A 23347-nucleotide genomic window follows, 5' to 3' on the forward strand; every position below is an offset into this window, starting at 1 on the left:
TTGCCGCCACATGGAACATGAAACGGAGACCCCGCTTTTTGGCCAGCAGTGGTGGCAGTTGCATATAGCCAAAAGAAGGGTCAGCTAAGGATTACAAGTGGTTTAAAGTGCTATGAAACAATTGTTGTAAATAAAATATAAAAGTATGTTCATACTCCTAATAAAACTTTTTAATAAATAATTCATTGAATGGGTATATATATAACAATTAAACGACATTAGCAACACAATGAACAAATAATGAACTCAATTAAATATTAAAAGGTCAATTCCTGCGTCGTTTGCTATTTTAAGCCACAATTTGTAGGCATTTAAGCATGAAACGGATTGACCTTAAAATTGAGACCTTGGCATTCAAATGTTATTAAATTCCGGTGAATAAACATGCTACTAAATAATCAAGTACCTTTATATATATTTTTCCTAGAAAAAAAGCTAGACTTACCCAAAGAATAAGAAATTGGGCAACACTATTGGCTGTCGGCTCGGTTGCATTAACGTTTTGTGACTGCGCCAAGGATTGCGTGTTCGATTGCAGTTGCTTGCATTTAATGGGTTAAGGCACACTTCTGTGGGAGGACCGGGCCACTTACGATTCATTGAATTGCCCCGACTCCAGTTGCCAACAATTGAAAATCGATCCGCCCAGCCTTGTCTTCGTGTTCCTGCTGTTTTCGGTGCGTCCCTTAATGGAAAGCCGGACTCCTCCGATTCCTGTGACCCACAGGGAGTACATGACTTTCTTGCATAAAGCTCCTGTAATAAGCTGCAGTAATATGCTCAACAAAGGACTCAGGCCGAAGAGAGAGAAAGCAGGAGAGAAAAAGCCTTTGACAGGACTTCCAATTAGCAGGAGTCAACTGCTCATGTAAACATTTCCCGATTTAACTTTCGGAATTCTGCCGCTTTGCCAGAGCAAAGAACAAAGTACAAAGAACTTTTGTGCACATTTGTGTTTATTATTGTATAAATCAAAAGATAAAGTTGCACACAAAGTTCCTGTTCCGCTCGCCCCTTCCTCGTTTCCTGCTCCTCCTTCTCCGGTTGGCTGGTAAGCCCGGGATACGGTTGGTTAGGTTCTCCTGGCTGGTCTGGGTATCCTCGGAATCCTCCGAGTCCTCCGGGTCGTCCGTGTCCTGTTTGCATGCGGAGGCGCAGTACGTAAACCAAACGGAGTGCACACACACACACACACAGAGAAACGTATAGAGCAAGGAGTCGTGCATGTTTGTGGCATTATAAAATATATCTAGGCAACAACAATGGCAACCCGAGACTTTCCCCTGCCCAATTCCAAACTTGGTAATGGCAAAATGGCGATCTGGCTACCTCTGCTGCCTTTGCTGCCTCTGCTGCCCCGATGTTGTTGCCACATTTAAATGCCAAACTTCACCGGACATGCTTCATAGCTCTAATTATACATGCGCCTTCCTCGGAACGCCTTCCGCCGGTTGGCCAAAGGAAAAAATACAATATAGCCAAGGAGCAGCAACAATGGGGTCCAAAGAGCGATGGCTCTCGTTATTGTTGTTGCCAAGACTGCACTGTTGTTCGCTCGGTTGGCCCTATGCCAGGCAACGCGACGTATGCGCAACGTGGCCTGCTATTTTTCTAACCACATCTAAACACATACGGTTGCGTTCAAAATAATAGTTATTAAGCCGCAATAGAAAAGGATTTTAAAAACTAGAAAACAAAATTCTTAAAATAACATTTGATATAGTATTTCGATATTTCGAATGCATTAGTTTAAATCGTTTTTGACTATATCATAGTTATAATTTTTAACACAGCTGTACATGAGCGATTACCGGTTGTATGGGTGTATTGATGTCTGTGTTTGTGTGTAGGTGTTGGTGTTGGTGTGGGAGGGAAACAGCGACACTGCCTTGGGGCAAAAGCTCCAGAGAAGTTTGCATGTCTGTTTAGTAATTCATAGAAAGAAGGGAAGGGGAGGTCCGTCACTCTTTTGATTTGATTAGACCCCACAAAAATACAACAAAATTTATGTAAATTCTGGCAGCATAAAATATGGCATTAAAATTTAATGTGCAACTCCGGGCACGCAAAACCAAATCGGTGGAAAAAAAAAATAAAGACATTATGCTCGAGCCGAGATTATAGGCTAGCTAATAAGCCGCTGACCACCGATGACCAAGTGAATACAGTCCTCGCGACTGAAAACTTTCATTAACGGAGACGCATTAGCATATTTGCTTTTGCGCCGCTTTTATAAATCACTTCATTGACATTTTTTACGAGGCGCCAAATCGGCGGTCGAGGAGGCGTGGGTGGTAAACTTTCCGAGAACAAAACATGTCCAAAGTCTGAGAAAGTGTCTGAGCCTGCGGGCAACGTGGTTGGCGAGAAAGACGCGTCCCGTGGCCCAAGTTCCATAGCCCTTGGCCAAGATTGACGCGCCGCTTACGTGCCACGGAACCATTTGTCTTAGCGCCGCACTTTGCGTGTCTTAATTAGCGCCCAACCACCTCGAATTGGAGGTAGAGAGTGCCATCCTCCTCCGAAAAGAAACCCCGGGAAACTTTGCCGACGCCAAGTCGAGGCTGGAATTTATGTATCCCAGATAAGAGTACACTGATAAGAGCACGGATCCCAGGGCCTTGGCCTGTCTTTGCCCTGAGTTATTATTGAAGACGCGACATGCTAATGAACTCGCCAAAGGACTGGGCTCCAAGTAGGACACAAAGGAAACTTTTATTTTGGGCCACAAAAAACTTAATTAAGGGGTTTTCACTTTCTAGATTTAGATTTAGGTTGGAAAAAATGTAGATTTATTTAAGGGGTGTTGCACTGGAATAGTGAAACTAAATGTATTTCTAGAATCAGCTAAAAAACTTAATAAAAAACACAAACTATATTCCTTAAAGGATAATGGCATGACTTGCATGAAACATGGGAACACCAAACATAATGTTATCCCACTTGTAAACGTTAAGATCTAGCTTTAGTTAACCGGAGAAAAGCCGCCTTTGTGTTTTTAATGAAACAGAAATCCTTCGGCAACGGCAGCAATGTTTCTGGCTATTGTGCCGGCCTTCATTTGATATTCCGTGGGTCAGGTGGACAGCTGCTGGCTGATAAAAGCCGCGACTGCTAATTAAAGCCAGGCACTGCACTCGGCTCGAAAGTTTCGCCCCTGGCCGAATGTATGCAAATCGTGTAAATCAGAGAGTTTAGTGCCACTGGCCACTGGCCGTGTCCCGCCATAAGCTGCCATATTTAGTTAAGTAATCAGGATTTCAGGGGGGCGGAGTGGCCAGCCTAAGGGGGCGTGGCCGGATTTGAGCAGGGAGGGAGCACAAATTGTTGACTGGGAAAACAAAAGAGTTTTCTGCTGGCGGCCCCTTGTATTTTGTCGATGACATTGTCCCACGAGGAGCTCTGTTGTTGCCAATGTTGTGTGAGTTGGGGGTGTTGTGGGTGTTCAAGTTGTAGTTGTTGCTGTAGTTGTAGTTGTGTGTATATTATTATGTCGACAGAGACCCCTTCCTGTGTCCGAGGACACCGCCTTGTCCTGGGCCGTGTCATGCCATTGTGGCTGGCATGTGGTGCTCGTTAAATGCTAATTGCCGCATACTTGTAACCACTTTATGTGGATGCCTTTGTGCAGTCGAACCCCCCACCACCACCAACATCAGTTGGAACGAGGCCAACCAACCCCGCCGACCATCTGGTTGTGGGCTAATTGAAACAGCGAACACCCCACCGCTGCTTCCAAACGAAAACTATTACCACATTTCGCGGCCATCAATCAAAGGCTTAATATCCGCGAGGCAACAGCTCAGCTCAACTCAACTCGGCCAGAATGAGCATGTCCATCGCAACCATCGAGTGAGAGAGACGCGACGCAAAGTGCCTCATTCGACCACTAATTTGGGCCGTAAACAGGCGACCCACTGCACTTTCCAGCTGACCTCCTCTTGGGTCATCGAGCGCCAGCCTCTCGAAACTCTAGTATTCCGGAATTCGGTATTCGGTATTCATAACGTAACGAGCCAGTTTCGCATGCAAATGTCACCAGTTGCGGGTGGTCGAATGGATTGGATGAACACCCCGTTGCAAGATCATCGTGGCATATGCAACCTCTGCGAAGACTACGAAGCCTACTCGATTCCGGTTTTTGGGGAATTTCGAGAGCACAACCTCATTACAAGCGGTTCGTTTCGGTTAGAGTCAAGTCCCCTGCAACTGACAGCTCTCATTTTAGCATTTATCGTTCCGTTTTTCGATGTCCGGGCCATGGCTCTCTTAATTAGGGAACATCGGGCCAAATGCGTTTTTCTATTGGAAGCCGTTCGAGGCGGCAGTTCATCAGCCTCCGTTGCAATTTGCATAATTTCCAGCCGTCCAGCCGGGCAACTCAAGTGCGGCTCTTCTGATTGTGGTGGCTCATGACTTTCATATGCTTGTGCGGTTCGGGGGGAATTCCATTTACCCAATTCGTTGGCCGGAATTTATTTGTATAGGCCATGTCAAGGATGTTGATGTGATTCGATGGCGAGCGCAATGGCGATGGTTCGTCGTGGGCGGCCATCGAACACTCGAAATGACATTACGGCCCGTGTTCGATGGCTACGAAGCTGGCAAATGGAATCAATATTATGCAAATGGCCAAAGTGGTCAAGCCGCCCAATCGACCACCCACTGGCGTTCCAGAGATTTCATTTCTGCATTTCAATCGACGAGAAAATGATGGCAATGGCATATTATTTTTCTTCATTCCGACTCGCTCGTTGTGCAATAAAGTGCATTTTGATTTGCCTTTTTAACAGGCATCGGGAGTGGCGTAATAAATTATGCATGGCAATGCATGGACAGTGCTTTAACCTTTTTGTGCCCCGGCCAAAATCACTGCAGATTTCAACCGGAAAAATTTCCGCAAAATTATTTACTTAAAATTTCACCTTTGGCCGGTCATAAATTGCCATCTGCCAAGTGCCCACTGATCACCTTCTTTCAGCGCAGCGTTTTTTTGATTAAGTGTCTGCCGCCTTTCCTTTCGGCCCCTGCCACGCCCACTTCCTGGGCGGCAACTTGGCGCTGTCAGAAAGTTCGCTGCACTCATTAATCAGCCGCCGTGTGGAAACTAATTTAATGCAACTTAAATCAAAAGCAATTGTTGTTTTAGCCCGCTGCAATTTAGTCAGCCACTTCCGCACGCACCCATTTGCCCGGGTTGCTGAACTGGGTGGTTGGGTGGCTAGCTCGCTAGGTGCTTATTTGGTTGGGCGGTTGGATGGTGGGGTGGCTGGGTGGTTGGGTGGTGGAGTGCTTGGGCAGCAGTCTGCCCCCGCCAATTGACGCGTCATAATTTCCAACACCATCGCTGTGAGGCTCTGGCGCACCCAGTTAAGTGCAAACTAAATTTATCAGCTATGCAATCGCTGGCAATAAATTTTTCTTTCCCCGACTGGCCACGCCCATAGCCCGACAACCCTGAACATATGATGGCTGATTTGTTGTATTTGGCTACAGAGAAAGAGCAATTCATTTTAAAATTTATTGAATGTTGTAAGATTGTGCCTACAGATATCAAAGGTCACGTCGTCATTTTATAACGTTCAAATTAAACATGAAAGCAGATATCGAATTTTTTAAGATATGATTCGAACAAACAAAAGTTAATTTTTTTGTGAAAAAAAATATATATATAATATCGATAATATATGTTGATACCCCTGAAAAAAATTTAAATTTTGTAAATAAATTTTTAGGATCAAAAACTTAGATTTGTAACTGAATCTTGAATTCGGTTTTGGTAATATAATATTATTCTCTTGGTGTAGCAAATTAAACCCAGACATTTAAATGGCGCCGCTTATGCAATGCAAGGCACACATAAATCTTGGCCAACTGGCCAAGTGCAGGAGCAGAAGCAGGAGCAGAAGCAGATTAGATTGACCCACGTGTGGGAGGTTGACCGTTTGGTTGGTGGGTTTAAAGGTGGTTTACCCAAGGTAAACAGATCGCTTGAATTGCCGCGGGCCACGCATGAATTCCACTCTGACCCGAACAATTTGCGTGTGACCGCCCTTCGGTTTGCCCTTTCCCCCCTTTACCTTCCTCCGTTTCCACACCCCCACCACCAGGCAAACAAAAAAATAAAGCCAACCGCTCTTGTGGCTCCGCTGTTTTTATTTCGGTTCTAGCTTTGTGAAAGTTTTTTGCGTGCATTTCTATTTATGTGCCGCGCATAAAGTTTAGTGCGCCATCAAAATGTTGGCCAAGAAGAACAAGAAGAGCGGCTACAATGGCATATAAAAGCGAACCGAGTTGTGTTCGCCGGCAGCGCCTAAAAGGCTGCACGCAATTTTTTCATTTCGCCGCCATTCCGTGCGTGCCTCTATGTACGTGTATCTGTACATATGTGTGTGCACCGGTATGCTTTTGCAATGGTGTGTGAATGTATGTGTGAGTGTGTGGGCGTGTGTGCTGCGGTTTGTTTGCATACAAAATTTGTACGTGTTATTTTAACTTTGCCGCTTTTATGTTCTATATATATAATTTTTTGTATCTTCTTTGTTGGCGCTGCAGAGGCAACCACGATTTTAACACCTCTGCAAAAGGGGGAAGAGCAAATGGAGAGGGGGAGGGGGGTGGTGGTGGAACTTTGGTCCTTCAGGTGTTAATGTCTGCTGTTTCGGCCCGTGTGCGTGTAGCAGATAACGTTTCCGCATCCGGTTGCGTATCTCTATGGGAATCTGAAGTTAAAACAGCGAGGAAAATAAGAAGACAACTCGTGGATTGCTTTCACATTTATATTTGTTTAAACACTCTGTTGGGGGGATGGGGAGAAAAGGGGTCTTGTCGTACTCAATTATTGTATACATATACATATCGTCATATATAGTAGTTATATCCTTCGAGAGCTTTTATCCTTAGGTATTTCTACATACAGTTAGGGGGAATCTTTTCTGAGGAGGGGACACTTCGGCTACAACTTAAACACCTAGCTTAAAGTTCTAGTTTAGCAAAGGTTCTTATTAATACACAGATATGACACATATCCAGGTTCTCTTTTATACAGTTCATATGTCTAGGATGTGCGGCAACCTAAGATGTCTCAACTCCAGCCGGAGAGTTATCAGTAATTGGTAATCCTTCAACAATATAATTTCGCTTTGAGTTCCCTTCTCCATTACCGACTTAATTTACAAAACTAAATACAATTGGAAATACTTTCGGAGTCAGGAAGCAAATACTTGCCGGAATCGCAACTAAAAGGGGGAAAAGAGAACATTTCCAGCCAACGTTTTCCCCCATTGTTTTTTGTTTTTGTTTTTTGCAATTATGTAGTTTTAGCATCTGTTATGGCAAAGTTTCCAGCTACCATTTCGAAATTGATGCCACTCAGACGTTATTTGACAAAAGTCCAAAGTTTGCCCTAGACTTTGTCGTTCCATTCAAGTATTTACACAGAAATTACGCACAACGAACCCTTAGCTGGGCTTGATTGGGGACGATGGGCGGGGGATATGTCATATATATGGTTTGGGATTCGAATTTAGTTACTTAACAATTTAGCTAATTGAATTTTCCGAGTGTTTCCCTCTGCACAGGAGTTCTCTGAAAGGGGAAAGCGAGTTTTCCCCTCTATCTTTAATACTATTCAACTCTTTTCATCCGCGTTCCTTAACGATTTTTACATGCTATAACACATTTACCCAATTTGTTTGTTTTTCATTTCCCTTCGCTTGCTCCGTTTTCTTACTTAAGAACTAAGGATATTACACTTAAAGTATACAAAATCACCATTTATGCTCTGCAATTGCAATTGAATTGAATTGAATTGAAATGAATGCTTGTTAATTGAAACGAGTGGAACGAATCCTGGAAACTTGCATTAGCTTAGGTCAGCTCCGAGCCAAGAAGCCACTGGCCAATCCTGGCCAGAATGATGGCGATTGTCAGCGTTCGGAGCCAGCTGCTCTGCGCCCTTCCAGCTGCACCTTTCACTGCGGAGAATCGAATTAGTAGGGACTTGTTTGGCTAGAGGGGTTTGGCTAAAAGGTCACTCACCCAGCAACATGGCCTCGCGGTTGTCGATGATCCCCGGCCGCCGCTGCAGGACACTCTCCTTGCCACCCTTCCACAGCACCGGCGATATGCTGGCCAGGCACTTGACGCGCATGTCGCCGTCGTGGAAGTGACGCGGCTCCAGCGGCAGCTGGAGGCCCAGGGTCGAGGTGATTAGCCCGTGTTTGTGCACGATGTCGTTGTATTTGTGCAGGTAGTGCTCGTCGAGGATCTGAAAGGAGTCCATGAATGGGGGGCTTAAATGCTGCACTGAGCGGAACGGTGTTAAGAGGTAAATGTCTCCCTAATAAACATAACCCATAACTGATATCGTACTTTATATAAACGATATAATTATTCATTCTACTATTCCTGTTTAATTTGATTTAGACTTTCTCCTGAGAGTTGCAGAGTAAAATGTTTGTTATTATTTAATGAATGAACATCTTGGTAACTATTGTCTACAATGATTGTCAGATATAAATTTCGACAGTTGCATGCTTGGCTTCTGTCTTCTTGAATTTATGTCAACCATAAAGTACTCAAGCTTCGCAAATTGCTGAGCAATAATAGCTTGAAATCAATAAGTGTCAAATTAGTATTAGATTCTATGGTAAATCTTTGAGATATACCTATTTGAAATAGGAGATTGTAAACATACGATAAATAACAATCAATTTATTTACAACAGTTCTGCTTGAAGAAAGAATTCTAAAATGTTTCACTGCTCCTATTTTTAACCTTTAAGCTATTTTTTTGTAATTTACGGACTTGCGCGCGGTGTAGGAACGGAATTAAAAGTCTACATCGGGAGTTTCCTGCCATCAAGTGCTGGGGCTGGCACACGCGGCGTATGAGCAACGCAACGCAACGTAACGCAACGGAAACGGGATTGTCGATGGGCGTGTCTGGTACATGTCTGGCAAATGCTTGAGGGGACGCTTTTGTGTTCGCAGCTGGATTTGGAGTTGGAGTCACAGTCTCCGTCTCCGACTTCGCTGAAGGTTACAATTACGAGAGCTTGATAATTCCTCCCTTTCAGTGTTTGCTGCTGTCAGCAAAGTGCACTGCCTTCTCGAGGGGCGGAAGTGGAAATGGAAAAGGGGAAGGGGTTACGGACAAATGAACTGGCTGGGCAAAGGGAAGAGGAGAGTAGGTGGTAGTGCCGCACTTAAACTTGGCTTGAAAAGAAATAAAATCATTTGCCATAAATAAGAAAAATGTGCAGACCTGATAAAAAATGTGAAACGCTCAAATAAATAACTTGAACTTTTCCCTGCTGCTTTTTTTCGATTTGCTTCGAAATTGGGTTCTGTGAGGGTAATCGGAATGGGAATTCGAATTCGGTCTGTCCTCGGGGTTTTCGACGTTTTCGGGGAGCGGGCGGATTGGTTAGCACTTTGCCAGCGAAATTGTTGCCATTTGTTTGGCGATTGGTTTCCTCCCAAACCTCTCCTCCCCCATTGTGCCTCGCTTTAAACTTTAAAAGGCATAAATTAAAACTGCGAGGTCCGATTCCAATTCCGGATCCCTGCTGACACAACAAACATGCTGAAAATGCCGTCAGCTGTCCTGACCAGCCCCACGCGAAATGGGAAATAGGAAAACAAGGAGGTCCGGCAATAAAATGAGGGCACTTAGAATGCCCGACGCATTCCAGCAAACTTTCCCCCAAGATGCCGCCAAAAATTTATTTATCTACACATTTTGCGGCCCGGCCAAAGCTGTTGTATTATAAGTTTTTCGTAGAATAGCCGAAATATTTGTGCCGCGCTGATGGACACTTTTATTGTAAATTGCACGAATGCCTTGCAGGGCAGCTAGTATGTTTGTATGGCAGGACAAATGTTATAAAATAAGCGATCCAGCGTTTCATTGTTCTCCCCGACCGCTCGTACACGTTTGACGGATGCGGATAGGGGTCTTCATTATTCAGGGAAACAAGAGCAAAAAAAAAAAAAAAATGAAAAGAAAAGGGGGATGTTTCCAGCTGCCATTGTTGGAAGGCAAATAAACCGGGAATCGTGCCTAATCGCACTTATTGATTTTTCTCGTATTTATACAAGGCGAACGAGAGGCACGAACCCTCTGAATCTGAATCGAGGAGGGGAAGTCAGCATGGTACAATGAACTAACTCGTACCTTAACGCCTCGATTCACACAATTTGAGTGCCATGTAGTCGGCGTCGACGATAAAATGCAATGCACCACCACCCACACGCCGCTCTCGCCTTTCGCCGTTCGCCTCTCGATTTTTGTGTTCCGGCCACGGCAGACATGTAACGAGCTTTCGGCCAGATGGATGGCCCAGTCCCAGTTTTAGACCCCCAAACTCCAGACCCAGATCCTCCTCCCACCCGAAATACCTGCCGGTTTCCAGGCCCCCAAACATCGGGCCATAAAACATGCTAAAGCCAAGAGCAAGAGAGCGCGAAGGGAAGAAAGCCCGAAAAATGTATTCGAAGCCTGCCCGTCGACATGATTTTGGTTCATGAAATAATTTCAACAACCTGCCCAGCTGAGTCCGTTTTCCCACTTTTCCCGGGGCTCTACTCTTCGCTGTCTGCCGCGTTGTTAGAGGCTTAAATATTTACTGTATGCATAATTTCTACATTTCTCCCTGCTGCTGCTCTTGATTAGCGCGAAGGACCGTTTAGGTTCCCCCCTCAAAAAAAAAGGGTAACCTTTGTTACGTTTTATTTGCGAAAGAGGTTTGGGAAAAAATAAATTCGGTGTTAACAAACTCACCGGCTGCTCGTTGACGAACCACTGCAGATGGGAGGCCGGATGCGATTTGCCGGATGTGCAATTTAAATACAAGTATTCGCCGATCTGGTACTGATACTGTTGTCCTCGGATGTGTGGTCCATCGCGGGGCAGAACTGAAATGGAGCGGGATAAGGCATACATACATCAATTATGAATACACGATTTGCATAAATAAAATGGGGGATTAATGCTCGATATTATCCCCCTTGATGGTGTCTTCTGCAGCTTTGAACTCCCTTCGTTCGCCATTCGCAACATGCAAAAGGGCCAAAAGCCCCCAGCCAGTCGCCAATAAATATTTGCTGCGGCTTTCGCCCCTTTCGAGTAATTTATTAACTTTTTTTTTTTTGGTTGCTTTGCCCGGCAAATATTTACCCCGCTCACACACACACACTTCGTTTTTGGGGGACATCCCTCCCTACAGACGAATTCAATGGGATATACAAATAAATATTTTTTCGCTGCTCAAATAGAACATAAAACACACAGATAAACCAACAGCAACAAACTGCAATTTCAAAGAGGATTGAGGGGGCTGTGCTCTGGGTGTTCTGAATGTTCTGGGCTACACAAAATATGTTGTAAGCGGCCAGACTGCGGAAATATCCATTAAAATGGCATTTTAACTTATAAATCGCCAGTGTGTTCCCCGCACTTCCCCCTTTGCCAGTCTACGCCGTGGCCCATACCGTTTTTATAAATTCCCTTTTGCCGTTGGCCATTTGGTTTTAAGTAAATAAAAATAGTGAAAAAAAATACACGGGTCGGGTAAAAGCGAGTAGGAAAGTTTAGCGCGTGTGTAAAGCGTTAAAAAATGCAGGGACCCGGCTTGGATTACAAAAATATGCTGTTATGAAACTAAAGCTTATGAATGACTTTTTAAAAGCATTTCCGCCCTCCGAGCCCGATAAAGAAACCCAAACAAACAACAGCGGCAGTCGCATTAGTCGACCAAAAGCGAAAACCGGCAGAAGCTGCAAAAATGAACTCGATCCGATTCAGAATATATATGTATACCAAATATATGTGGCTGTATATGTGGGTGAGCTTGTGGCGGAAAATGGACCGCAGAAATGGTAAACAGCATAACGGAAAGGCTTTTAAATATTCGATTTAAAACAGCTAAAGCTTTTACCAAAAATAATAGAATACATGGCGAGTCGAATCGAATGTCGAAGTGGGAGTGGTTTTGATTGGGAAGGGATTTCTCCGCTCTCTGCAAGTTTATCATTGTTCAATCAGGATAAGAGGTTGAGTTTAATTTGCATTTCATTCATTGGCATATTAAAATCGTATTTGGGTTATTTATATAAACTATTTTCATTAAAATTCCGTATCAATTCGCTCTCTAGCATTTATTGAAACTTTGTGAGTCTTTAGCCGCTTATTGAAATTCCTTGCAGATTGTATCAAAAATCTGTGAGCCAATCCATGAATACTATTCACATTTCCATGCCGTCTGTATCGGAGTGCTGTCGAGCAAATAAGCAAATAAGCTCCGGCTGTTTGATGCCAATGAGTGGAGCAAGGGATGCAGATTTAAAATCGGATCCTGCATTTCCCCCTGTTCCCCCTTCCTGCACATTTGTCCTGTATTTGCACTCACAATATTTGCCTGTAATTGATGTGAAATTTTTCGAGCAAACATTTGCTCGGTTGTGTGCTGCTTGCGGGGTGCAACAAATATAATAAAATCAAGCAGGCAAATGCGGAACGTGACTCTGAATAGATTGGCATTGGGGGGCACTTACAGACAATGTCCATCCGACCCTCGCCCTGAACGGACGAGAAGTTGGGCGCCTCGGCGGACACCTCGCAGCGGTACAATCCAGTCGAATTGAGCGTCAATCCGCGCAGCAAAACGCGACTCGCGTCCGAGAGCTCCTCCTGCAATGGAAAACGGGGAAAAATTAGCATAAGTAAACAATAGGACAAATTGCACAATGTACGCAGAGAAAAAAAAGAGGAAAAAACGAACAAAGCCTGCATTTTAGAACAGTGTTATTGATTTTAAATTGTATGATATGTAAACGAAAGCGATACAATAAATATCTACAATGTTTCTGCTAGCTACGTTTTCAGGAACGCATTTTAAATTGAATTGAATTGTTAATTAAAATAGAGAGAAAAAACTTGAAAATGTAGTTAGTTTGTATACTTTTGACATTGATATTTTATGTACGGGAATTTGAACAATTATAAAAAACAAACATTTATATAGGTCAATGATATTTTATTGCATCACATACCAAACATACAGTTTAGAAAAATAATTTAAATGAAACGGAATATTTTTTTACTAAATGAAATATTTAAAGTGGACTCACAATGACGCGAACACCGTCGACACGATAACTGGTTTTTGGAGGTCGAGCCTTTGGCACGTAGCGGTAGAACTCCTCGTTGTCCTTGTACCACTTGATGGCGTACAGGGCCTCCCCCTCCTCGAGCGGCTCCTCCTCCTCCTCCTCCTCGTCCTCCTCCCGATCGATGCTGTCGTCGAAGCTGTCCGTCCGATCGAACTCCGGCATGTAGGCCGCCGGTCCGCCATTCGAATTGGAGCCCACGGACACGGATCCGCTGTGTGTGCTGGCACCCACATGAGCTGCTCCCAGATAACCGGAGGCCGCACTGCCCCGGTAGACACTGTGTCCGTAGGGTGACTTCTCCGGCGGAGCGGGCAACTGCTGGTGGCTCTGGTACTGCCGCATGGCAACCGGTTCCCTTTGCCGCGGCCGCTGGCCATGTTGCCTTTGGTTCTGGCGCATCCGGGAGCGGTATGGGGAGCGCTCCTCCTCCAGCGCCTCGCCGTCCGGATAGTGGAACTCCCCGTTGCCACCGCCGTGGGTCTGGTGCCCGTGGGGATGGTCCGAGTGGCTCTGCACACCCGTCACCGCGTGGTGCGTCCGGTTCAGCTCGTACTGGCACTCCAGGAAGGCCGACTCCCCGCGCAGCTTGTACGCGGGAATGGAGACCTTGATCATGCGGAGACCCACTGCCAGTCCTGTAATAAAAAATAAAAATATATCATGTATTTAAAAGCTATCAGGAATTAATTTATATTTTTGCAAAACTGATTTTTCGATTTTTTATGTATTTTCTTTCACGTTGTATGCCTTTAAAAAAAAGTTGCAAGCATGCAGGGGTCCGTTAGAATTTTTTTGAAAGTTCGATGTTGTTCTTTTTCATTCGCAAAAAGGCCAAAAATCATTTAATCCCAACGAGGATGGCATTTATTTAATTTATAAATACGACCAGTTATAAACCCAAAAGATTTGGGTCACATTTCAACAGAAATTAAGAAAGGTGCCACCAATCAAGCGAAAATATTGTCCAAAAATATCAAAATAATTTTCTCTTCGGCAAGAGATGAGGAGGACAAATATTGAAATCAGCGAGACAGGGAAATCAATAAACTGGCAAGTCGCCCGGGGACATGGAGCGCATATTTGCATAAGAAAAGGGGCGCACAGGATGTGGAGTGATGGCGAGCAGGAGCTGCGAGGACAGAGTTCAGAGGATCCGCTGGCACTCACCAAGGATTACGCTAGTCGCAACACAAGGCCAGAGGAAAATTAAAATATTTCCCGCATTTTCCGTGCCCGTCAAGACGACTCAACTTTTGTTGCTCATGACGACGCAAATTTTCCGCCTGCCTGCCCGCGTTGGCCAAGTATTTGCATAATTGATTTGTCCTCCGGACTAGACCGACCAACACCGCCACTACACCAACTCCTGGCCGGCTGCCAGGACAGCACAAACAATTATTGTTTTAATTAAAAAGGACCCACGGTTTGATCGTCAATTGCTTATTTATGAGTAGCAATTCTGGAATATGCTGGCGGAAAGGGGGGGAGGCGGGATAAATTGTGGCAGGTGGCATCGCCATTGTCCTGGCGGCCAGGCTATCTGTTATCCCGTGTCGGGCGGCTCGTAAATATTAATAAATGAGTGTGTAATCGGGCTTAATCCTTTGTGAAATTACAGCACCGCCGAGCGCAAGGACCACGAGTTATGAAGCTCCGCCGAAGGCCGAAGGACAGCGAACAGGACAGGATATTGGCCGTTCATACACTTCCCGGCTGTCATTCAACCCGCAGAACAAATGCGCTGTTTAGCGGTTTATTTCAGCGAATCTGGTGCTCAGCCAGCGTTAAATTAGAATCGCAGTCGTCATAAATATTTAAATATCTGGCCATTAGGGGCGCTGGTCTGTCGGCTAATTGGCCATTGGCACTGCCATTGGCAGCTGGCAAAACTTTGGCAGCCGTTTAAAGACGTCAGCAATTGAATGGGATTAAACAGATTGACAGTCTCTGATCTGGGACTTGGCGAGCAAAACTTTTCCATTGCAGCTGCAGTGGAAACTTTTGCGATTCCCAGCTCCCTGATCTCAGGCTGATTGAATTGGCAGGGCTCTTCCATGCGGATGCCAATGCGGATGTGGATGCGGATGCGGTTTTGATTCGTCCAACTCGTATTTACTTACGGAGCAAAATAGATTGCTTTTATTTTGTCACGAGGTCGTCCTTTATCTGATAAATTGATGAGTGGTAGGTAAACTTTAGCGAGGGATAATGATAAAACATTTTTGGGGGAATCTAAATAAAAAAATGTATTTAATTTTTGGATTGTGTTATTTTAACGTGTTGCCTACGCATTTTTTTTTCGAACTAATTACATTTGGCCATTAATTAGCGCTGAATTTGAAGTACCAGGCGTGGGCTTCAGCGGCAGCACACGCTGTTTAATTGGCCAATTTTTATGACAGCGACTTTGATGGACGAGCGGAGGTGCGTCCGCGTCCGCTTGGTGCCACGCCCACCTGCTGACGTCAGTCTGGGAATGGGCTTAATGAAATTAAGCCGCTTGCTGGAAAAACAAAGGCCAGAAGAAGCCGCCAGCAGATGCGATACTGGCGAAGACAAAGCAACCTGCGAACAGCCAGCAGCCAACAGCAGACAACACATGTCATTTGGGCAACGGGCTACAAAGTGTCTTAATGTTAATTAAAAAACAGCAAAGTCCTATCGGAAGAACAACAACAACAACAACAACTCACAGAGAGGTCGAAAAAGCTGCCTGTATCAGGATCGCATGGAAAGGAGCAAACAATGGGTGAAAGTTGCCTGAGAGCTGATTAAAATTGCCTGCAGGGCGGCTGGCTGGCTGCAAAGAATTTTAGCCGAGGGAAATGACAGCTTTTTCCCGCCCCAAGGCAACAATCCTTGAATGCATTGATAAGAGCCAAGTCGGCAGCAGCGGCGGCGGAAGCTTACATTCAGATCCGAAATTAAATTACAAGTTGATGTGCCCCGAATGGGATTCCATTTCAATGAGTCTGTGGAAAAACACACATTCAACTCGTAAACATGCCAAGAGCGCAGCGCTTCAACATTGTCTAAGTGCATCGCTGCGAGCGAAAGTGGCCTTTCCCCACAAAAAGGGGATCTGCGCCAGGATTCTGAGCGGTAATCAAGGATTATGAGAGCTTATGTATGAAAATTAGCGCTCGTATGTGGCTTTCTCTGTCTGGCAAAGTGAATTTAAAAGCAGATAAATGAACCTTTGAACTGCAGCTAAGTCTAGTTAAAATTAATTAAGGTAGAGTGAGGTTTATATTTATTTCTCTAGCATTGAAAAACTTTTGAAATTGAATTTTAAGTATGCATTTACCCACATTCAGCCACTGTATCTCAAGGCAAAGACAACAATAGCGCTTGCCAAAAGAGCAAAAGTTCAAACTGTCTTTCCTATCAAATGCCCCCCACTCCACTTGACTATCGCTTGCTCCCCCCTCACTCCTCTTTCCCACGAAACTTGCTAAAATAAAGTTCCATATTTAAATTAGTATGTAAAGTATCCGCAAAGCAACGCGGCGCACTTGATGTAAATTGAATATGCATAAGCTCGAGTGGCGGAGGATGAGGGAGGGGGTGGAAAAGGCAGGGGATGGGAGGGGGCATCATTCAGTATGCATGATAATTTCGTTCATTAACGCATATTTAAACAGGGCGATCCACCCACTCAAGCTGCCTCCCCCCGGCTCACCTGCAGGTTAAATAAGTCCTCCGGTCCTCCAACTTTTCTGGTGTTTAGCATAATTCGATAAAATTGGCAAACAGAACGCGGGGTAGGAAAAAAGGGGGGAGGAAAGCGAAACGAACCGAACCGAAGGACAGGCAAGTGGAAAGTGAAAAGTAGAAAGACAAACAAAGGAGGATCCAGAACGCCAGAGCGCCAGAAACGGAAAAAGGAAGGGTGGCAAGGTGGTAAGGTAAGGTGGCTGAAGGTAAACTGACCCACTGTGCGTTGCCAAATAGCGCATAATGAAGGCCGCCATTAGGAGATAAAGCTGGCAACAAAAATCGGTTGTAGCAGCTTAGTTGCTATCAATGATGGCCGAATCGCCGTGGAGAATGGGAGGAGTGGGAGTGGGATTGGGTGGATGTGGACCCCTTAACTTTACACCACTAATGAGTTTGCGCCTTGGCAGCAATTATGCGGCCCGTTTCGAGGAGGCCGGCGAAACTTTGCTATCTGGTAAATCATTTTGCGCGAACATTTTGTTGGCTTGAACCTGGAGCTTGAGGCAGACAATGCGATAGGTTGCGGCCCGCCAAAAAGTTGCCGAAAAGTGTCAAAAAACTGGAAGACAACAGCAGAAACGGGCGGCTGCCATTGATAGTGGGCTGCCAGCCAAGTTGGTGCGGCGGCTCATTAAGGCCGCATTTCTTATTTGTGGTGTCTAGACTTCATTAAAAACTCTGACGTTCGCTTTTCCTTCGCACAGTTCTCTCTTTTTTTATTTTTTTCGACCGTTTCCCCTGCGGTCTGATGAATATTTATTGTGGCATTGACAGCTTAAACTCCGCTTAATGTTGTTCATTAAATGCGTTTAAAAAACAATTACTGCGGCCACGAATTGGTGGGTGGACGGTGGTGGCCGAGCGTTTGGCCTTGTGCTAAATACGCAAACAATTATATTTAAAAAAACAGCGAGAGCGTAATGCAAGTGGAGGCGAAAAAAAAAATAAAGAGTGGAGGAGTGGAGGAGGGGGGGGGAGTGCGAGAAAAGACCTAGACGAAATAGTAATGAAAAAAGCCTTTGGGATAGTTTTAGTTTAGTTTGCGCAGTAACCGAGCAACAACAAAAGGCTATCCTTGCGAACGGGCAAACAAACGAGAACAATGCGGCGCAAAAAAGTATGCAACAGTTTTGAAAGGCTCGCTGAGCGAAGGCGAGAGTACTCATACGCCCCGTTGCCGCTGCGCGATTGCGTGTGCACATTTTGTTGTTGTGTCGACAACAACAACAACAACAACAGACCACCACAACAACGACAGCAGCAACAAAAAACAGAAACAGCATGCAAATCTGTTCAAGCGCTTCTGATGTATTCAAGTTGACACAAATCTGGCGCAAATCCCCGCATACACACACACATACTAACACACACACAGTCTCACACTCTGGCAGACAAAATGGCCACTCCAGGCAAAGCGACACTGACAAGGCAAACTACCACACATGCCAAGTGCATGTGTGTGTTTGTGTGTGTGAGAAATGGTGAGACAGCCAACAAAACATTTATGAATAAAATAGAAACAACACGAGCAACAGCGACAGCAACTGACGAGCGAGAAACGAGCAAATTAAAATCAAAATAACCGCAGGTGATGAGCCAACAGGGAAGGGGAGGAAAAAGAAAAGCGGAAAAGCGGCCAAGCCAAAGGGAAATGGAAATGGAAAAGGGAAGATTCGGAGGGGGGAACAAGCAGTTGCTGAGCTGGCGTGTAATTGAAACGAGGAATAACAATGGAGGAATGCAAACGGCGCAACATGTAAACTGTCGTTCCACACGGCGTATGCGCAATATTTGATCACATGGCTGCTACTCATTTCTGGCCACTTAAAGTCGAATGAAATTCAAGGAATATTGGAATATTGGCAAGAAGCTGTCGCAAGGCGACAACCTCACGTTCCACAAACAATTTGCCCGAGTTTTCCCTTATTATTTCTGCTGTGCGAATCGCGAGCGTCTGCATTTTGGCCTTCGGAAATCGATTGCCGTGTTTTGGCACTCTAGGTGCGATTACATATTTGCAAAATGAAATGGAATTTATGGCGGGTCCCCGCCTTGCCATCCCGCTCCATTCATTCGTGCGTCACTAGCGTTTAATACGTGTGAGTGATTTCCCCGGGGGGTTAACAACATGCAGCTGGCATCCAGAAAAGCAGCTGCAAAACTGCGGAGCCGAACAAATGCGCTTGGCAAGTCACGTTCATACTTTCGCTGCACCTGACAGACGCAGATGCATATGCGAATGGAAATGGAAATGGAGCTAACTTCGGCCCACACACGCAAATTGACAGCTCACTCAGCAGGCAGCCAGGCAGCCAGTCAGCCAGTGAGGCCTTCGCTGAAAACCTGCGCACACATTAAGCCCTGGGAAATTCTATTAAAAAAATTATCATGTTTATTTAAAATAAAGCGAAAATTGCCGGGCCATCCCGGGGTTGTGGCCCACTCATTTGTATGCGCTCCGCATGCGGCACACACAAGAAAAATAACTGAAATAAGTGAAACGAGCGGGTCGTCAGCGGGGATTCAAAGGGGGCGGCCGAGTGGGTTGAGTGGATGGAGTTGGTTGCCCGGGCTCGGAAATGTATGTATGTTGGGGGGATTAGTGGGCGGTTATGCCCTTTTTTGGGCTGCCAACACGCACACGGCGTTACATATGTGCGTTTGGGTGTTAAAACGCCACAAGTGACTTTGTCGAGCAGTTACAATTTGCTTTTTATTGACTGGCAAGGTGTCGACACGCGCAGGCATTGAACTGGAAATGCTGGGGAAAAAGCCAAAGCCAAAGCCGAAGCCGAAGCTAAAGCCAAAGCCAAATGGCATTGAACACTTTTGCACTTACCTTGCAGCAGGCAGCAAATGAACACAATGATTCGTGTATCGCTTGTGTATTTCATGTTTATCGCATAATATGTAATCCTTGGCGAAACAATAACAAAGCCGGGGGACGATGACGATGACTATGGCGATGATGATGACGATGTTGCCGATGCCGATGCTCGGCGAATGGAAATCCGGAATGCTGGGAAAACTTTTCTGCGCTTCTTCTGCTCGCTCGGCGGTTTCTTTTGGTACTTGTGCTGATTTAAGCGCTTCTCCCCACCGCTCTTTCCCGTTTATTGTTGCTTGATGGGACTTAGCTCGTTCTGTGTTTTCTCTGCGTATTACTTTCAGAAAGTTTTCGCATAAACTTCCAGCCTGTTGCCATTAATAGTTGGCTCGATCCGTTGGCCAGGGACAAGTGCTGCGGCTGTCTCATGTGTTCCTGCTGCAGCCAGCTCATTAAACTCGGCTTTGTCTCGCTTTTGCAGCCTGCAAGGAGAAGCAAAATGAATGGGATTTAATAAAGTTTGATGGCCATGCTAAAGGTAAAGTTATCCTAATTGTGTGCCTCTCAAGGAGACCTCGATTCCAAACCGAACAGCAGGCTGCCTCGGCGCTGCCATTTTTCACACAAAGTTCGCCTTTCAATTTGTCCTGAATTCTGGGTTATCATTTCTCATCAGGTCAGAGCACAAACAAAGGCAGCCTGAGAATATTTCTCAATCAAATGACATTGTTTCGCTATCTGTTCCTCTTTTGCCAGAATGGCAGGCAACCTCAATTTGGTCAACAGCAAATGATTTCGGTGACCGGAATCTAGAGACGATTTATTGATTGTGCCCATTGTTTCCCGGTTAGCCATGGAAATAGAAATGGAAATGGCAATGGAAATGAGAACTCATTACATAACACTCCCATCAGCATTTGGCTGTCATTTATTTTTGCCACAGGAGTTCCACTTACATTCGCGTCAGATGTGCGCACGGAAATAGATTTAGATTTTCGTAACAAAACTTATAAATACTCGTTACAAATCGAAACCGAAATCGACGGAAAAGGACGAAGGTTAATGCGTGGGCGTGGGCATTTGGGCGTTGACAGCTGTTGGTGGCCAAATGCCGCAGCTGAGGTCATAGGTCAGGTCGTGTGAGCCGCAAAGCTTTACAAAATCGAACCGAATTAAGGATTCATAGGGAAAGCGATACGGAGCGGAGCTCAATAAAAAGGCAAAACTTTCTGAAAAACACACACACTCACACAACAAAAAGCATTGGGACTCAAGGATGCCTCAGTCAAGAAGCTCGAAATAACAAAAACTAGGAGCGATGGTTTCCTTGTTCAAATTTCCCACTCGGCTAATGGACATTTGTCTAGCAAAAAAACAATGCTCAAGGACACGTGCCTCTCGGCCTCCTTGCCGTCGAAGTGCTCATGAAATGCGCATAAATCAAGGGGGCCAGCAGCTCGTCCTGCGGCTTTGCCACTGCCGCCTGGCTCTTAATGAAAAATGAAGCTGAAATAATCATAAAAAAAAAGATGGAAGGAAAACAACTTTCGGGTGGCAGCCGGCAGCCGGCAGAGCGGAAATGTAAATGCCAAGTAAACTGTGACGCTCGTCGCGTCTTATTCTTTTCGCATTTGGCAACAGAAACTTTTGCCCGGACCCCAAACCCCGCAAGCCCCGTAAACTCGAAACCCGAGACCCGTATTCCCAACCCGGACTTTTTGTCCACACTCGGAGATGGATTTGTCTGTTGCGTCGCTTCATTATGCGCAGTGCCAGCAAAGTTTGCTCGCCCTCCTCACAACTCCCCTTTTTCCTCCTTTCGCTGCTTCGTTTCGAAGCGACTTTTGTTTTGCTTGGCCTGCCCCAAAGTGCTGCGCCTGCGATTATGCAGCAAAAACTTTCGCAGCGCCGCCATTTTGCATTGCAAAGCGCGGGCAACTCAAATTGGGTTGCTCCGGAGTTATCCCGAATGGAAGAGTTCCTGAAAAGCTCACTGTAACTCGGAAGCAACACCTATCAATTTTATTTAAATAGATCAAAACGTAACTTATTTAATAGCAATTCAGGATTAATACCTGCTATTTATGGTGATATTTCTCCTGTCAAAACATTTTTTATTTACGAAAAGAGATAAATAAATTAAATTGCATTTATATAATTAATGTGGTATATTGTATTTGCACATTATTTATCAAATAATGATTATTATTTGGAAATTTATTAGTCAATTTGATTTATCACATTTCGCCTTTTTTCCCAAAAATATTTTATTTGTTTTTAATGTTGATACCCTTTTTTCTAAGTGCCTAAGAGTCGCATAACGAACCATTGGCTGCCAGCATTTTTGAGCTGCATTTTCCAGCTAAGTTGGCTAATTCTTAAGTTGCTTAAATATGTGCAAACATCGCGCGACAAATGTAATTCGTCTCCTGGCATTGTACGCTGTCCTGGTGCCCCCTTAACCCCCCGGCGACCCCCTTAACCCCTGAATGCCCCCCGAAAACCACTCATCTACCATCGCTGCCACTGGGTTTTCAACTTTTCTAGTTGCGGTCCCATCATATTAGAATGCAGCTCCATTCTGTGCTGAACTTTCGCCACTGCAGCTCCACAGTTTCTGTGTGTTTTCCCAGCTTTTCCGAGCTCCCTTCATCCCTTTGTTTTTTTTTGTCTCTATCGGGGGCTGTGTTTGTTATTGTTGTCGCTCTTGTTGACTGCAGAAGTTATTAAAGCTGCAGCCGCACTTTATTATTGTGAAACAAAACCCGAAACAACAACAGCAAGGAGCTGAGTCGCAAGTTTTCCTTGGCTCTTATGTGTCTTTGTATTTGTGTGTGTGTGTATGTGTGTGTAAGAGTGTAAGTCTGAATCCTTGCACACGGATACACACGAAGACATGTGCGGCTGGCATTGTTTATCTTTCACATTGTTGACCCAACTTTTTCAGGCTATGTATGTGTCGAGGGCCACTGTGTGTTAGTAGGTGTGTGTGTGCGTGTGTGTGTTCGGTGTATCTGTGAGTGGCCGGGATATCATTTGTATTATGGTAATTTAATATGCATTAGCCAATGTCAGGTCTCCGGCCTAAATCGATTATTTTAGCAATTATTATAATTTCGAAATGGCGATGGGCTGGCAAATTAAATTCGTTGCCCCTTTTCCCCATGTGGCAAATACGTATGCGCAAAATGTAGCCACAAGTGACCTAATAATGTCGTGGGGCACATTTGAAGGCTCCCAGTTCGTTTTGCCGATGTCAGAATGTCAACCAGCTATTTACATCTCTGTACACATGTTAGTGCCCATATGTGCATTGTGTCTGTAATAGTATTGATTTTTCATTTGACACACGGGTCGCACTTATCACTGCACACACATCTATCTATCTATATATATATATATATATATATCTATTTGGGTATTTATATGTGTATGCAGCGTAGCGGACAGGCCAGGTGTGTGTTGGTTTTGCGACTGGCGGTCTAAAGTTACATTACCAAAAATCGCATTAAAATTCAACAGGCTAAATTATTGTTGGCACAAAGTCAAAACGTTTGACATTTAATCCAATTTAAAATACATTTTGCATTAGCGCTGCGAGCGAAATCCGGAGCGGATAAGTTGG

At 44.9% G+C, this 23347-nt stretch overlaps 1 protein-coding gene across 1 annotated transcript; it reads right to left on the reverse strand.

Moving 5' to 3' along the window:
• Positions 1-6765: 6765 nt before the first annotated feature.
• On the reverse strand, positions 6766-20200 carry LOC108091710. The gene is made up of 6 exons (XM_017191048.2): positions 19735-20200; positions 13134-13810; positions 12558-12693; positions 10786-10919; positions 8041-8269; positions 6766-7976 (listed from the first exon to the last, which is right to left on the reverse strand). Exons 1-6 carry the CDS (start codon positions 19787-19789, stop codon positions 7870-7872), a joined length of 1338 nt encoding a protein of 445 aa, XP_017046537.1. The 5' UTR covers positions 19790-20200; the 3' UTR covers positions 6766-7869.
• Between the last annotated feature and the right edge of the window lie 3147 nt (positions 20201-23347).

This window comes from Drosophila ficusphila, unplaced genomic scaffold (genome assembly GCF_018152265.1).
Source record: "Drosophila ficusphila isolate 14025-0441.05 unplaced genomic scaffold, ASM1815226v1 contig_791, whole genome shotgun sequence".
In the NCBI taxonomy this organism is placed as follows: domain Eukaryota; kingdom Metazoa; phylum Arthropoda; class Insecta; order Diptera; family Drosophilidae; genus Drosophila; species Drosophila ficusphila.

Excerpts from the sequence above, each read along its gene's own strand:
- LOC108091710 (XM_017191048.2), bottom strand. The coding sequence starts at position 19,789 with ATGAAATACACAAGCGATACACGAATCATTGTGTTCATTTGCTGCCTG. Across the intron at positions 13,811-19,734 it reads CATTTGCTGCCTGCTGCAAG|GACTGGCAGTGGGTCTCCGC; the intron begins GTAAGTGCAAAA and ends TTTTTATTACAG. Across the intron at positions 8,270-10,785 it reads GGTTCGTCAACGAGCAGCCG|ATCCTCGACGAGCACTACCT; the intron begins GTGAGTTTGTTA and ends GACTCCTTTCAG.